This window comes from Bolinopsis microptera, chromosome 10 (assembly GCF_026151205.1).
Source record: "Bolinopsis microptera isolate Bmic1 chromosome 10, MBARI_Bmic_1.0, whole genome shotgun sequence".
Taxonomy (NCBI): domain Eukaryota; kingdom Metazoa; phylum Ctenophora; class Tentaculata; order Lobata; family Bolinopsidae; genus Bolinopsis; species Bolinopsis microptera.
In genome coordinates, this window is record NC_087081.1 from 7,224,445 (window position 1) to 7,240,202 (window position 15,758).

The 15,758-nt window shown below is 44.0% G+C and overlaps 2 protein-coding genes across 4 annotated transcripts in view; one reads left to right on the plus strand and one right to left on the minus strand.

Annotated features, from left to right (window-relative positions):
* LOC134822461 (proteoglycan 4-like) overlaps window positions 1-15,758 on the minus strand; it is a 108,187-nt gene that overhangs the window by 27,254 nt on the left and 65,175 nt on the right. The gene's annotated exons all lie outside the window — the stretch shown is intronic.
* Window positions 1-15,758, plus strand: part of LOC134822463 (cilia- and flagella-associated protein 68-like) — a 50,222-nt gene that overhangs the window by 24,833 nt on the left and 9,631 nt on the right. Inside the window, exon 2 of the mRNA XM_063833561.1 lies at window positions 9,195-9,303. Within this exon, the coding sequence (XP_063689631.1) occupies window positions 9,199-9,303 (105 nt within the window). The 5' untranslated portion in view covers window positions 9,195-9,198. The remainder of the gene's footprint in view (window positions 1-9,194; window positions 9,304-15,758) is intronic.

A 15,758-nucleotide genomic window follows, 5' to 3' on the forward strand; every position in this document is an offset into this window, starting at 1 on the left:
TAAAATGTATCCTTGTGTTCGAACAGAGATTTAGTCTTTAGAGACAATTGATATATAATAATGCACCCACCTCTGTGGCATTATATACGATAACTTTAAGTGTCACTTATTTTATCACATTCCTAGTTAAGTTTGTTTGACGGTCGTAACCATTGAAGTTGAGACCACTTAAGGGTGGTCAATTGCCGGCCAATTGACTGGAACTCACTTTATTATAATATAATCGACCGATCTTTGGAAAAGCTCATTCGAAAAATGCTTGTTGAGAGTAAGTTGTACACTCTAATAATTTAATTTCAATTTATAGTTCTAGAAGCTTCAAAAGTTCAAAGTATACAGTGACACTTCTGTTGCCGCACCAATTCAATTCCGTTAAAATTGCAATAATTTGATTATGATTTTTAACTCCCATACCCACAATTTTCAGATATGCACAATCTTTTGTAGTCGAGACGGCATCAACAGCGATAAAAATGGGGGTGGGGGGGGGGGGGGGGTGGGAGGGGGGGGGGGGGGGGGGGTGTCACGTCCGTCTATGTCCGCTTGTCTCAGATCCATAAAGGACAGGACATAGGCGGACAAGGAGGCGGACATATGCGGACATAGGCAGGCGGACATAGGCGACTAGGCGGACATAGACGGACATAGGCGGACCTAGGCGGACATAGAAACGGACAAAGACTGGACATTAATGGACAACCTAAAATGCTAACTAAAATTTAAATTTGCTGTATAGGGTATCATTTTTTAGTCCGTCGGTACCTATATTTTCAAAACGGACAAAAAATAGAGCGGACAAAGACGACAAAATGGACAAAACCGACAAAAATGGAAATAACATTTAGATGCTTCCTACTCCTACTCTTCCTCCTCCTCCTCCCTGGGTCTATCCAGATCTTTCCTCCAGTCCCTCTTCCTCCTCCCCGCCTCATCCTCCTCCTACACCACTCCTCGTCCCTCATCCTCCTCATCATTCCTCAACATCCTCCTCCTCCCCAGTTCTCCTCCTTCTCCTGAGTCCTCCTCCGGGTCCTCCTCCTGTGTCCTCTTCCTCCTCTTCATCCTCCTCCTCTTCCTCCTCAGTCCCACCCTTTCAGTCCGTCCTCAGTCTCCTCCTCATCCTTCTCCTCAGTCCCCCCATCCTCCTCCTCATCCTCCCCCAGTCCCCCCCCTCCTCCTCCAATTCATTCTCCTCATCCTACTCCTCTCCTCAGTCCATCCCTCCTCAGGCCCTCCTCCTCAGTCCTCCTCCTCCTGGGTCCTCCTCCTCTTCTTTCATCCTCCTCCTCTTCTCTCGTCCTCAGTCTCCTCCTCAGTCCTCCTCCTCATCCTTCTCATCATTCCTCCTCCTCCTCAGGTACCACTCCCAGTCCCCCTACTTCTCTCTCCTCCTATTCAGTCACCCACTGATCCTCATTCCCTCCTCACTTCTCCTACATCTTCCCTCCTGAGTCCTCCTCCTCTCCTCCTCTTCCTCTGAGTCCCTCCTGATCACTCCTCCTCCGCCCTCTCAGTCACCTCACTCAGCCATCCTCCTCAGCCAACCTCCTCACCATACTCACCTCCCACCTCATTTCTCCTAAGTCCCTACTCCTGTTCCTCCTCCTCCTCTTCCTCTGAGTCTCCCCCGAGTCCTCCTCCTCCTCCCTCTCAGTCTCCTCCTCAGCCATCCTCCTCAGCCATCCTCCACAGCCATCCTCCTCAGTACTCCTCATCCTCCTCCTTCCATTCTTCGTCCAGGCTCCTCCTCAGTCCTCCTCCTCCCCTGGGTGTCCTCTCTCCTCCTCCTCCTGGGTCCTCCTCCTGGTCTTCCCTGATCCTCCCCAGTCCCCTCTTCCTCCTCACCCTCCCCTCATCCTCCTTCTACTCTCCTCCGACCTCAACAGTCCTCCTCCCTCCCCAGTCCCTTCCTCCTCCTCCTGGGGCCTTTCCTGGTCCCTCCCCTGGTCTTCCTCCTCTGGGTCCTCCCACCTCCGCGGGTCCTCTTCTCCTCCCAGTCCTTTTCTCCTCCTCCTCCTCCCAGTCCTCTTCCTCCTCTTCCTCCTCCTCCTCCCGCTCATTCATCCTCATCACCATCCTCTCACCCATCTTCCTCAGTCCCGCCGCCTCTCAGTCCTCCTTCCAGTCCTCCTCCTCGAGTCCTCCCTCCTCCTGAGTCTCCTCCTCCTGATCCACCTCCTCAGTTCTCCTCCTCCACAGCAGCCCCTCCTAGGTCATCCTTCTGGTCTCCTCCTCCTCTCCTCCTGTGTCTTCCTAATCCCCTGTCCTCCTCCCACTCAGTCCACTCCTCAGTCATCCTCCTCAGTCATCCTCCTCAGTCCATCCTCCTTTAGCCATCCTCCTCAGTACTCTTCAGTCCTCCTCCTTCTCAGTCCTCCTCAGTCCTCCTCCTTGATTCCTCCTCCCCTGAGTCATCCTCCCTCAGTCCTCCTCCTCGCTCCTACTGGTCCCTCCTCCTGGGTCCTTACCTGATCCTCCCCAGTCTCTTCCTCCTGCCAACCGAGCTGTAAGGTGATAAGTCCTCAGTCCACCACCTCCACCCATCTGAACCATCCCAGCAACCTAGCAGCACCTTCCTCATCAGTCCTCTACATCTCCTGCTCCAGTCCTCCTCTCCCCATCCTCCTCCTCCTCCTCCTGGGTCCTTTTCCTGGGTCCCTATAAAATTGATATAATAAGTTAAAGCTATCCATAGCTTTAGTGTGAGGAATAATTCGTTTGTTTTTGTAACAATTTATAATATATAGAAGTTGTCGAAAAATTTCTCAAATGTATTGTTGCTGTGCAAAAGGTCCACCAATGACCGCTAATGTCGACCAATGTCGACGAGTCCGCCAATGTCCGTCGGGTCCCGCAAATGTCCGTCCGAGTCCGCCAATGTCCGTCCGTGTCCGTCCAATGTCCCAAAAAACACGTCCTTTGTCTCATAAAATCCAAATAGGAAGGACTTGGCGGACATAGACGACGTGACACAACCCCCCCCCCCCCCCCCCCCAAGAATTTAAATTCCCATGATCATGTTCCATAATGAATGAAATGAAAGAGAGATTAATTAGTAACCGAATATCAACAAATATTACACGATATACAGTAGGGACCGACCGGAAGGCTTTTGGCTGCCGGACCGGAGTTTTAACCGATATCAAATCTATTATCCGTTAGCCGATTTTGCCGGTCCGAAACCGGTTATAAGGCTGCCGATCTTGCGGAAAATTTTTAATTTATAATCCTTATAATTGGCTTTTGTCATTATCATCTATGATATTAATACTACTAGCATAGTCATTGTATTACACGATAAGTTCTGCCTTCCAAGACAAATTAATACAACCACACCGATGATGTTTCCTGTTTAGGCCTAGCAGTAGATATTCCACAAGGTCAATAACAAATCACAAGCAGTACGTTGTAACAGATAAACAGAAGTAGACAAGATCAGAGTAAACAATTTATTACTCAGTAAGATATGCAACTGCATATCCTATCAGACCCCTTGACGCAATTGGGCTGCAACGACCTTAGGGAAACCCCCCCCCAAATTTATTTATAATTATTTCAGGGGTCCCTCGTTGAATCAGATCATACATCAAGGAGGCTTGCATATACGGAACATATGACACGGTGCAGAGTTGAGTCTGTACGAACTAGTATTCAGATCCTTGTTTAACTTGCCGTACAGCAAGGTCATCCACTACTTTTAGCCCGGCGAGTCACATAACTCCCTCCACAACTCATGACAAATGTTTCATATATACTAAGCCGATTTTCACAAAGTTATATCCAGTTTGTTTTGAAAGAGCTCGTTAGAACTGCTTCCTTTCCCTTCAGTTATCCCAAACTCGCGAGTTTCGTAACTGGCCCAGAGAACACTCTTAACAATTACTAGACTCGGAGAATATAATCAAGAGGCTTGCATATAATGAACATATATTGACACGTGCCGAGTTGAAGGTCTGTACGGAACCTAGTTTTCAGATCCTTGTTTAACTTGCAGTACAGCAAGGTCATCACTACTTTAGCCGGCGAGGCACATAACTAGCCCACACACTTCCATGACCAATGTTTCATAAATACTAGCCGAGGTTTCACACGTTATATCCTTAGAGTTTGAGAAGAGGCCGTTAGAAATACAGCTTTCCTCCCTCAGTATCCCACTGTCGCTCGAGTTCGAACTCCAGAGAACTTCTCTTAAACAATTACTAGACTCGGTTGATAAAAATCAAGACTTGCATATAATGAACATATGACACGGTGCAAGAGTTTGAGTCTGTACGGAACCTATGTAGGTTTCAGTCCTTGTTTAACTTGCCGGACAGCAAGGTCATCCAACTACTTTAGGCCCGGCGAGGCACATAACTCCCTCCACAACTCCAGACAATTTTCATATAAACTAGCCGAGTGTCACCAATAAGTGACGTATAATAAGTAATGTGATCATCCAGTAGAATTTTAATTGTAAATTTCCACACACACACACACCGATATATTGAGGTTATACTGAAGATTTGTATAATGTATTAAGTATAATCCCGTTATTATTAATTAGCGGACTACAATGCTCGCTCCGCGTATTCCCATTCATACCACGGCCTACACATAATTTTATTAATGGCGAATGAAATTTCCTAAGGGTTTTAGGCGGCCAGGTAGCGCAGTTGTTAGAACGCCTGCTTACAATCGATTGGTTTTGCGAGTATCGAAACCCACTGACATGCCTGTCCGTTGGTGGCGTCGTCGACGTTACAGCTAATGATCATGGAGTGGACAATGCAGCCCCCCGTCAACTCAGCCGATACTCTAAAATCGTGGTGTGAGGGTTAAATGAGGAGCAGCACATTGTCGCAAAAGTCTCGGACGAAGAAGTATGGTACACACTACCATAACCGTCACGAGGCCCAAAAAGATCCTTCGGCTTCCAGTTAATTGGCTGGTTGCACTTTTGTAACATTGTGCTGTTGGGAAACAACCGAAGTAAAATAAGTTGTCAGAATAAAAAAAAAGATCTTAAGTTAAGAGTTAAGAACACTGCCCACGCACCAACAGCTGAGTTAGCAAAAGGCAGTGATTACAGTCAAATAACTGTTGATGGACCCTTTCCAGACTCGTAGAGGTCTGCAACCCATGCTCGCTTTGGCCAGCATTGTTTTTATCTCTCAATGACTATAATAATAAAGTAATAAGAAATTTAAAGTCATGCCGTAGCCCCTCTCGTCGCACGTTGCCTTAATTATGAGTAATATAAACTTGCCATGATGTACTGCTGTATCCGTTTAAATTATTTATTTTACCAAAACCCCTAATTGGGGGTAGAGTGGACCGTTGCCAGTGTCTCCTTTTCTCGCGGAACCAAAGTAAATGAAAATCAGTATGGGAAAACGTTTCTCAAATGCAAAATGATACCGGAGAATAAAAATCGTTCGCTACGCAGAGAGAATTGAGAGATTGTCTTGATAGGGAGAGATGAGCCCAGAACAGGGGATACTTCGTAGAACGTTTTATGTGCTTGCAGCACCGCACAGACATCTGTGAGGGCTGAATCCTTTCCCTTTCTTCTCGAAGTTAATGTATCCATCAAGTCAAGTAGCCTGTTAGATCCTGTCTGATTTAATAATAACATAAACCCGCCACGCAAAGGGTTAATAAAACAGATCACCCGCGCGCTGCCCCCGCAACCACAGCTTGAGATAGGCACAAGGGCAGTGATACATTGATAACTGTTGATGGACCCCATCCAGATCTTAGAGAGGTCGCAACACACATGCTCGCTTTGCAAACCTGCATTGTTTTTATCTCGTCTTTGACTAAAATAATACAGTAAAAAGAAATTTAAAGTCCATGTCCGAAGCCGCTCGTCGCTCGAGCATTAATTAATGAGTTAATTAACTTTGCATGTTGTACTGCTGTAGCTTATTATTATATATTTTACCGAAACCCATAAATGGGTAGAGTGTACGATTGTGCCAGGTCCCCCTATTCGCGAACAAAAAGGAAATGATATCAGTTGAGAAAACGGTTCTCAAATGAAAAATGATACGAGAAGAATGTTTCGCTACAGCAGAGAGAATTGAAGAATTGTCTGAGAGGGAGAGATACAGACAGAGATCCTTAGTATAAAAGTTTGTGGCATGCCGCAGACCGCCAGGCCATCATTTAGGCTGAATCCTGATCCTTCTTCCGAAAGTAGATGTATCCATCAGAGTCACGTAGCTTTTTGAGATCCTGTCCGATTATAATAATACGTCCCTAATTGCCGTAATTGGTGACATGATCTGACCCTGATAATCGGGGTCCCCTAATCGGCCTCCCCGCGATTGCACGTGTGAGACACAGTTGTTCTCTTTTTGTCAATGCGTTCTGAAGATCAAAGCACAATATATTCCCGGATTCAGGCACAATTGTACCTTTAAGCATCAGGCATAATTTTATCACTGATCGTTTTTACTAGACCGCAGCAGCCTGTCTGCACAAATTGAACTCGGAGCCAAAACTGGATCATGATAATAATAAAAAAATGTGAATAAAGAGCGGTAACAAGAACTACTGTTTCGTAATAAGGTTCGGTCTCCTCTATAAGTAAATAGTTTTTGACTTGAAGCTTCCCCCTAGTAATGCGATCTCGGAAGGCAGCCTCCCCTTTGCAACACAAGCTCGGAAGCGGGAGGTACGAATCGAGAAAGACTTGGACCAAAATTTACTAATCCAAAACTTTTATCTGGAAACCCCTATTTCTTCCACGTGTTTTCATGCTACCGCTGTTCATAAATAAGAATATAATAGACAATCTTTATCGGCTTTTGAATTCCGCCCCTAGTCAAAACATTGATTTTTATAAAGATTCGCGATAAATTTGACGAAAAATATGCATATCAAATTTTTTATAAATACATTTATTTATAAAGAAATAACCGTCCAAAATTCCGCGGCAAAAATACTCTGAAAACCGGACCGGCTTATTGAAGCCGTATATCCTCCGGAACCGGATTCAGCCGGATAGCCGGACTTTTTCCAAATATACGGCAACAAAAAGGTTGCATTAAAATTCAAAAAAATGGTTCGGCACGTATCACAAATTTCATTCGAGATAGTAGTGTCACAAAATGGTAATACCAAACAGTAATAAAACATTTGTTTTCAACATAGCCGATGTACCCTATAAAAATATAACTGGTACCACTATTGCAAACATAGCCAGTAAAACACATTCAAGTCAAAAATCAAAAGATATCAACAGGTATTTGAGAGTTCTGATGAAACCTAAGCCAAATACGGATAGTGGATTAAACTCTATGCGTAAATTAGATAGTTTGATAACTAAGGACGGCTAAAACGTCATGACTTAGCAAAGTTGTCTCTGGACGTGATAAAACTTAATGGTGGGGAAAAAGAGAAAACACATTATAATTACAAATGTTTGACTGGGCTTGCTAAGAGTTGAAACTCGAGAGCTCATAAAACCATACTCAATGCGAATGATAGTAAAGCTCTAGAACAGAATTTCTATCACAAAACAACAACCAGTAACCCCATGTATCATCCTGCTCGCTGCGGCTTTTGGTATAAGTTCCCAAAGAACTCACGTGACTGAACTAAGCCTGATAAAGCAAAGTGTTAGCCGCCAGCCAATTGCAAACATACAAAGCAAGCTTTGCTTGTCCTGAGTCCTCACCCGAATAACAAGTGTAAGTGTGCATCGTTTCCGTGTTACAATGAGCTAATAAATCGAAAGAATATTCCACTTACCTGTTGATGGCTCCAGAGATAGTCCCGTTTTAAACATTTTATTATACATAGCAGGATAAAACTATAAAAGAGCGCATAGACATAGAGGTTGAGAGAAGGTGTTCATAAATTGTAAATTGAACTGACGCCCTGAACCCTGACCCTGACCCGACCCAGGACCCTGACCCTGCACCAGACCCAGACCCTGACGCTGTACCCTGACCTGACCCTGACCCTGCCCTGGACCCTGACCCTGACCCTGACCCTGACCCAGACCAGACCCTGACCCTGACCCTGACCCTGACCCTGACCCCCTACCCGACCCCTGACCCTGACCCTGACCCTGACCTGACCCTGACCCTGCCCTGACCCTGACCCCTGACCCTGACCCTATACCCTGACCCCTGACCCTGACCCAGACCCTGACCCTGACCCTGACCCTGACCCAGACCCAGACCCTTACCCCTGACCTGACCCTGACCCTGACCCTGACCCTAAAGCCGGGTTAGGTTAGCCGTTTAAGGGTTAGCCGGGTTAGGGTTAGCCGGGTTATAGGTACGCCGTGTTAGGGTTTGCTGGTTTAGGGTTCGCCGGTTAGGTGTTCTTCGGTTAGGGTAGCCGGTTAGGCAAGGATAGCCGGTTCGGTTTATCCGGGTTTAGGGTTTAGCGTGTAGGGTAAGCCGGTTAGGGTTAGCCGGTTATGGTACGCCGGGTTAGGTAAGCCTGGATTAGGGATAGTCGGTTAGGGTTAGGCTTACCAGGGGACCCCAGGCTAATAATAGGGGTGCACCATAAAAATAAACTTGCTCTGATTTAAAAAATTTTGTAACCATTGTTTTCTAGAGACTGAGAGAATTTTTCAAAATACCAAATTTGTTTACTCCATTTTGGAAAGAACAGAGAGTAATCGCCTAGGTGCCAAAATTTGATGGATGCGCGTCATTTGGAGGCAAAATTAGCTGTAAAAGTTGCGTACATTTGACCAAATTTGACCAAAATCGTTGATTTTTGTCGTATCACCTTTCTAGTTTTTACCTTATATGTCATTGAGCTGCTGGAGATAAACAGGTAGAAAAAAACCGCATAAAATTTTGACCTTGCGTTGCTGCGATATTGAGGCCAAAGTTTGAGGTTTACCTGTAATTACATGGAAAACTTTAACTGAAATCAAAAAAGGTAAACTTTAACTTTTGGTAAAGACTGGCCACACCCATGACCTGAGACTTGGCACAGGTGTTCCTTGGGCTATTACCCACAAACGGTATGCACAGAATTTTGATATTCGCCTCTGTTCTTGAAATATGAGGTTTACTTTAACCAAATTCATTGTCATTCATATTCATATATATTATAAATATATATGCTTTCCGGATCCAAAATTTCACTGTTTTGACGCAAGTGACAAAGACAACAAAAATATTTGAATATTGCCTCAACTAACAACTTAATGAAAGTAATATGACTGTCCTGTTTAGCAAGATGTCCGGTAGTATCGACCCCTCAATTCCTCCCTTCCGGTACACACTTACAGCTTCCCCAGACGGTGAAATATGGGACCACACTGACGACACCAACAAATTCCAGGTAATCGATTAAGAAATAATTATAAATTACTAATTAATATTTCATTTTATTAGACAGAAGCCAACTCAGAGATGTCCCTTTTGACCTTCCTTACGTACACTGCATCAAACGCGAAATGTACCAGTTATCCAAAATTTTAGATCACGAACAATATATTTCTGGCTCTAAAATTGTCATAATTTCTTCAATTCTGGTATAAACGATTTATCTCGCTATGACCACCACCACCTCTCCCTTTCATGTGATTTTAAAAGAAATATTGATTATCTAATTGAGAAATATCCTAACACGACTTTTATATTTAATTCTTTAGTTCTCACACGTTTCTCGTGGCTTAATGAGGAAGTTAAGCATTTTAACAGCTTTATTTTTGAACTAAGCAATAGAGTGTCCAAGCTATGGTTCTTTGACTCGCACCATATTTGTACTGTTTTATACCAGAGAAGAGAGGTCATTGTAGATCCTGATGGAAACGGAATCCACCTAACAGTACTGTCCAAGAGAGAGATAGCTCGCTCTCTTGCTACCTGTGTCAAAGAATTTATGGGGCGCAGCTACTTAATTCGAAAACACTGGCCGCTAAGACGGGAGTATGTTTCTTCATTGGGCAGACCTTAGAACAGCAATACAATCGGCAAACATACTATATCGAAAATTTGGACAAAATTATTAATCTACTAAGAATCGTACAGTATACGAACCATGTCTTATCTGCACCAGCTTACGGCTAATCGAAATCTTATCTTTACTAAGTTGAACCACGTAATCAGACCACTAAGTACATACACTTACAAGTTACAAATACAGAATACAAGTCACATTCACATTTCACATACTTCAATTAACTTTTTAAACTTATTCCCACAGAATACTAGTGTAAAATAAGATGGCACCCAGACCAGTCCTCCGCGGCGTACCAATGGTAAACAGTGCCTGCTCACAAGTCTCTCACTACACACTATACTCTCAGTCGTTGTAGCGACTGACAACTGCAATAACTCTCAATAACTAAGTATTGAACTCTACGTTAATACGACAATCACGATAACTTGTATTGCCAATTACTCTGATATGACTACTACATACATGCAACCAAGTGCGGTACTGTGAATCAAACGGTTCAAATGCTACAATTCGGTCCTAAGCTAGAGTTGAACAAAGGAAACAGTTGAATCGAGTAATAACGTTCGAATGATGAATATAAAGATATTATCAACAATCACAACTTAAACTGTGGCAAGACGGGCCACGTTGGGCGTTCTAGATCAGCGGTTAACACTTTGATTAAACACGTCACCTAAAGAGCTTTTCCAGAACTAATCCTAACGTGTCCAGAAATGCGTTATCGACACGCGCCACGTGATACCACGTGGTCACTTAACTACCTAAATCTACACTCATTACTAACGGTCGTATTAATCACTAAATTACAATCTACACAACTGCTAAAACTACTCTAAAACTGCTGCAACCAGCCTCCATAATACACTATATCCCCGGGAAAATTTAATCGATTTCGTCAATATCTCCAGGAGGTATTGACAAATTCGACTAAATCCCCCCCTACCTACTAAATCCTTAAAAAAATCCTAAAACTCCCTCTTAAACAACACCCTATTAAAATAAAATTACCAACAGAATCCCCGTGATGCAACTCACGCGAAAAAACTACCCTTTAAAAAATTTACACGTGCTACAAAAATATAAAATTTAAAGAATACGTGTACCATCACGTACCAAATCTGAATAATTAAAACTACACGTGAAATCTCACTTGACACAATACAAATAAATTATAAAAACTAACGTGATACACTTCACGTTACAAACTTCAACTACTTCAAAATATTTACAAAACTTGCTACCCTACTAACTGTCCTTCTCCTAAACTGTCCCTCCTACTTCCCTTACTTCTTCTGCCGTTCTGTCGAAGTCGTAGCACCGTCTACCATCCACCGTCTCTCCGTCCACACCACCCGTTGTTGAACACGTCCTCCACAACCATACTCCTAATCCAGGTACCGTACATCTAGGCACGAACCTACACTTACACCATTATTTCCGTACACCTAGTTACGAACATAACTAACACAATTATTTCCGTACACCTAGTTACGAACATAACTTACACAACTATCTCCGTACACCTAGTTACGAACATAACTTGCATAATTATTTCCGTACACCTAGTTACGAACATAACGTATACAATTATCTCCATACACCTAGTTACGAACATAACTTACACCATTATCTCCGTACACCTAGTTACGAACATAACTTACACCATTATCTCCGTACACCTAGTTACGAACATAACTTCACATAAGTCACTGCAGACCGTCATATTTATAGATATGAAGTCCAATCATCTAGATTAAGACCTTATCGGCACACGAATATCAAAAGTCAACTAAAGGCAAATCTAGGCATCAGGAGCGATGCTCTACCGGATTAAAATGTGACTCAACCTCTACACTCTACTCTACTCCACGGTTCAACAACTAACTCCACCTCTCGCAAACTCTCCACTCTCCAGGGTAGCAAGCCCTTCAAAATAAAAACCAGACATCACTAACAATATCAACTGATATCAAGGACACCAGGCATACCCTAAGCACGGCGGGAGATAAGAAATGCAACGATGACCACCTTCCACAGGTTCCAGGTAGTCTGCAAAACATGACAACAATCGTCGTATCTGCCCGAGCAACAGTTAGTTAACTGGCATCCCTTGACCAGCAATCCTCTAAAAACCAAGTAAACTGTCCTTTACCACCTTCAATACAACACTAATTCTCGACACCGGTCTGTAGTAATCCGGCTTCTTTAATTCTGCTCTATTCCTTAGAGAACGTCCTCCACTGACTACAGGTGTACTCTGTTCCTCAGGTGAGTAAGCTAGTGTACTGTTACTCTCCCCCAGTATGACAGGACTCAAACTATCCTCCATCCGGGATGTAGGTTCCTCAACCCCTCTGCCCCACCCGGGTGTGTGGAAAGATCCAAAACTCGATTCTGTCTCCTGGATAGGTGATGAAATATGAATAGGAGTGTTAACCCTAGCTGGTGTTTGAGGGTCATGTTGGATTGAAATTTCCTGACTTTCCGTTCTGAAAGGAAGTGTATACTCAGGTGATAGAGGTTCGTCAGGAATTTCAATTCTCTGATTAGACAAAGTACTCTCTCGAATCACAGGATTCCTTCTCTCTACTTGCTCAGGCATCCACTCCTCATCACTACTGCTATCACTATTCTCACTGTCCCTTCTCACTGGGTCTTTTCTCACTGGCTCCGCAGTATATCTGCTGCCCTCACGAATCACTACTCTTTTCTCCGAGAATCTGTTCATCTCGTAGTGCTTCATTTTACAAATATTTGTGACCTTCTCTAACCCAGGTCCGTACTCCACTACATATAAGTGATCATTTATCACCTTCTTTACCTTGCACGGACCCCTAAATCGTGGAGCAAACTTGTGTTTAGGACATTGCACTAACACGAAACAAAAGTCGTTCTCCTTAAAGTAAGGACCATGCAGTTTACGATCATGTTGCCTCTGTGCATACATGAAATCTACATTAGCACTCTCTCTCACTCTCCTGATGATCCTCTTCATTTCTCTGTGAAGCTCGTATGCCTCTCTGGCAGCGGCGTTCCTCGTATCTGGCTGATGCTTTTCTCTATCATCTAACATCAGATTCAACGGCAAGTTTACCTCTCTGCCAAATATCATCTTGTGAGCAGAATACCCAGTTCTCCGGTTCTTCAAACAGTTCAAGGCAAATGTACTCTTGTCCAGATACATATCCCAACAGTGCTCCTTTCCCTTAGGAATGCATGCACGTAACGCTCGATTGGTTCTCTTGTTGTTGCTCTCAGCACGGGCCGTGCTAGACGCTTTATACGATGTTCCGTGAGTTTTCTTGCACTCGAAAGACTCCCAAACTTCCTTGAAGAATTCTGCTCTGAACCCGGGGTGATTATCCACAATTAACTCCCGACACATTCCGAACTTTAATACCCAGTTCTTCATTATCGCTGCTATATTCTCCTTAGCAGTTTGACTCTTGACTGGAACTGCCACTAGATAGTTTGACCAGGCATCAGAGATAGTAAGGATGTATCGATATCCTCGGGGTGTTCTCTGATTTGCTGTCGGTACTATGTGATCAATTACTATAGCGTCATTGAAATGGTGGAAGAATAAATGCTTTAACGGTGCTTTCAGATAAGCTTTCGGCTGCTTCATCTCTCCGCATCTTATGCACGCTTTGATGTACATTTTGAAGTCCTGCTCCATCTTTGGCCAGTAGAAGTACTCCCTGCATTTCTCCACACAGGTGCTGATTCCCGGGTGACAGTTGGTGATGTTGTCGTGAAACAGTCTCATGATCTCTTCTTCATAGCTGTCTGGTATCACGATCAACTCTCTCGAATCCTTCTCTTTTCTTTTAACCCACTTTCTCTTCAAGAGTCCACTTTCATCCACTTTCATCAAGCTAAATTGGGTCCAATAGGTGATCAATTTGTCTGGCACACGGTTCACCTGGATTGTTCCCCGGGCGCCGTCTTTAACCCACTGTTTCACAATCCTCAATATTGGATCCAAGTTCTGCTCTGTCTTGATCCTTTCCAAATCTGGTAAGCATTGTTTGTCTGTCTCTGTATCTGGTACTGCAAAGGTAACCTGTTTACAATTACCCTGCTTCTTCTGAAGTCGTGGCATCACATCGATGCTGCAAATACATACAGGAACATCCTTCTCCTTGAGCTTTACCATCCTCACATGTCCATCATGATTGTCCTCGAACAGGAGTTGTAGATCACTTTTCTCCGTTTGATCTCTCTTAGTCACCTTTTTTTCATCATGCTCATCAATTATCTCATCTGTACTCTGCTCTCTCCATATCTCATTCTTCCAGCCATTTATCCCCTCACTGATTACTATCTCGCTCCCACTACTACACACTCTGCTGTTCTCTCCCATACCACACATGACGTTATCAGCGTCACTCACCACACCAGGACTCTTCTCAGAGGATTCACTAACGTCAGAAGCGTTGTGATCACGTGTAACATTACTAGAGGATTCACTAACGTCAGAAGCGTTGTGATCACGTGTAATATTACTAGAGGATTCACTAACGTCAGAAGCGTTGTGATCACCCGTAACATTACTAGAGGATTCACTAACGTCAGAAGCGTTGTGATCACGTGTAACATTACTAGAGGATTCACTAACGTCAGAAGCGTTGTGACTCGGGATGGTATCGACACCCAGAGACCTGGTAAACTCCTCTCCTCTCGATCTCTCCGCTCCACTGACTTCTGTCTGGCATGATGCTTCCACGAATTTCCTTCTGAATGGAAATCTGCTCAAAAAGTCACATAGCGTGTTCTCTTTTCCTTCAATGTGCACGATATCAAAGGAGTAGTTGGATAGCTCCTGGCACTTCCTGATTAAAGCAGGATCTGATTTTGAGAACAGGGTGTCGCTCGCTGATAGGAGACTCTTACAGTCCGTTATAACTTTGAACTTGGTGTTTCTGAGATACATCTTCCAGTGATCAATGGCTATCACCATGGCATCAAATTCTAGCTGTGTCTGGCTCCTTTCTCTCTTGTAGGGTGGTACAGCTTTACTATAGAATGCTACTATTCTCCTCTCTCTCTTTCCATCTCGTACTATCTCCTGGCTCAAGGTAGCTCCGTATCCATGTTTGCTAGCGTCCACTGTCAGGTGATATGACTGGAATGGGTCCTCTGTATCAAGTATAGCCAACATCGTACTCTCCGCCACCGCTCTCTTTAGCTCCTCAAACGCCTCCTGGCACTCACTTGTCCACTCAAACTTTGCTTCCTTCGTAGTGAGCTTGTGAAGAGGCTTCGCAATTACGCTGTATCTGGGTATCCACTTCCTCACGTAGTTCAAGGCACCTAACACTTCTTGAACCCTCTTCACAGTGGTGGGAACAGGTAAGGCAAGTAGATCCTTAACCCTGTCCTCTGTGATCTGTACTCCGTCCTCGCTGATTGACACACCCACGAATGTAACTTTCTCCCTCAGTAGCATACATTTTTTGGGGGTCAACGTCAGATTCGCTTGAACCAGTCTCATCAGCAGGATCTCCAATCTGTCGAGATGTTCGCTCACAGTCTTTGAACTCAGGAACAGATCGTCGATGAAGAATATCAACTGTTCTATCGGAACTGTTGCCAGAAGTTTCCACATCACCTTCGAGAACACGCTACTGGAGTTCTTGTGACCCATGATCATACGAGCCCAACAGTATGACCTTCCCCTGTGCATGAACGCTGTAACCTTCTTCGAATCTTCAGAGTATGGTATCTGCCAGAAACTCTTAGAGAGATCGAAACTTGAATAAATAGAGTCTGATCCTATCGTGTCTAACACGTGATTCAAGTTGGGTAACGGGTATTTCTCATCCATG